Consider the following 841-nt stretch of genomic DNA (forward strand, 5'->3'; position numbering starts at 1 on the left):
CACTAAATGTTTGTATATCTGGAGCATGTAGCAAAAGTAATTTCGCTCTGGGATTATTAAAGTATGTTTGATTCTGAAACAAAGTCCAGTGGATTGTTTTTGTTAATATTTTGGGTCATCCCAATATTTTGGGATGACTGAGAATCTTCACCAGCACATTTAGTCCCGTCTAACAGGTGCAGTAACCCTGATCTAGATGTCCCTGAGGCCTGATTTCTCCTCTCTTCCTACAGGCAGTGTGGATACCCTCATGGCTCCCTTTCCTACGTGTCGTCGGGGAACGTCATGCTGGTTCTGCTGGTCACCAACAGTGAGAAGAACTTCCCTGGATTCAGAGCCTACTACTCCCAGATCCCAGCCAACACTGCAGGCAGGAAGAGCTGCTTCTGTTTTTGTCAGGTTGCCATTTTGCATTTGGTGTCTGATGTTTGTTCTGCTTCTGTTTCTCAGAATGTGGAGGAAAGCTGATGGGGGAGAGAGGAAACTTCTCTTCACCATTATTTCCTGTGAACTATCCTCCTAAAGCCGTCTGTACCTGGGAGATCCAGGTAGGTTTAAATGGCTCCGGTTTAAGTAGCAGGAAAGGTTCTCCTTATAGTGGAGCTCTGTTTGATCCAGGTATGTTAAAGTCTAACAAATTGGAAGGAACCATTTCACACTTCGTGGGTGGAGATGGAAAATGAATTTCATGTATTTGTATCCTAGCCGTAGTGCAGTTGTTATATTGAAGTTATTTCTTATTTATCTAAATAGCTTTTGGTCTTTCATAGACTATATTCCCAAAAGTTTCCCAAATCTAAAGGAGAAATGAAATTAGTCTGAAGGTTACATGAAGTTTAAC

General features: G+C 42.0%; 1 protein-coding gene across 1 annotated transcript in view; it reads left to right on the plus strand.

Annotated features, from left to right (window-relative positions):
* LOC107097008 (suppressor of tumorigenicity 14 protein-like) overlaps positions 1 to 841 on the plus strand; it is a 26371-nt gene that overhangs the window by 4855 nt on the left and 20675 nt on the right. Inside the window, exons 3-4 of the mRNA XM_015393961.1 lie at positions 234 to 370; positions 451 to 662. Coding sequence (XP_015249447.1) covers positions 234 to 370; positions 451 to 662 — 349 coding nt within the window. The remainder of the gene's footprint in view (positions 1 to 233; positions 371 to 450; positions 663 to 841) is intronic.

The sequence above is a fragment of the Cyprinodon variegatus genome, unplaced genomic scaffold (assembly GCF_000732505.1).
Source record: "Cyprinodon variegatus isolate N-32 unplaced genomic scaffold, C_variegatus-1.0 Scaffold665, whole genome shotgun sequence".
Classification (NCBI taxonomy): domain Eukaryota; kingdom Metazoa; phylum Chordata; class Actinopteri; order Cyprinodontiformes; family Cyprinodontidae; genus Cyprinodon; species Cyprinodon variegatus.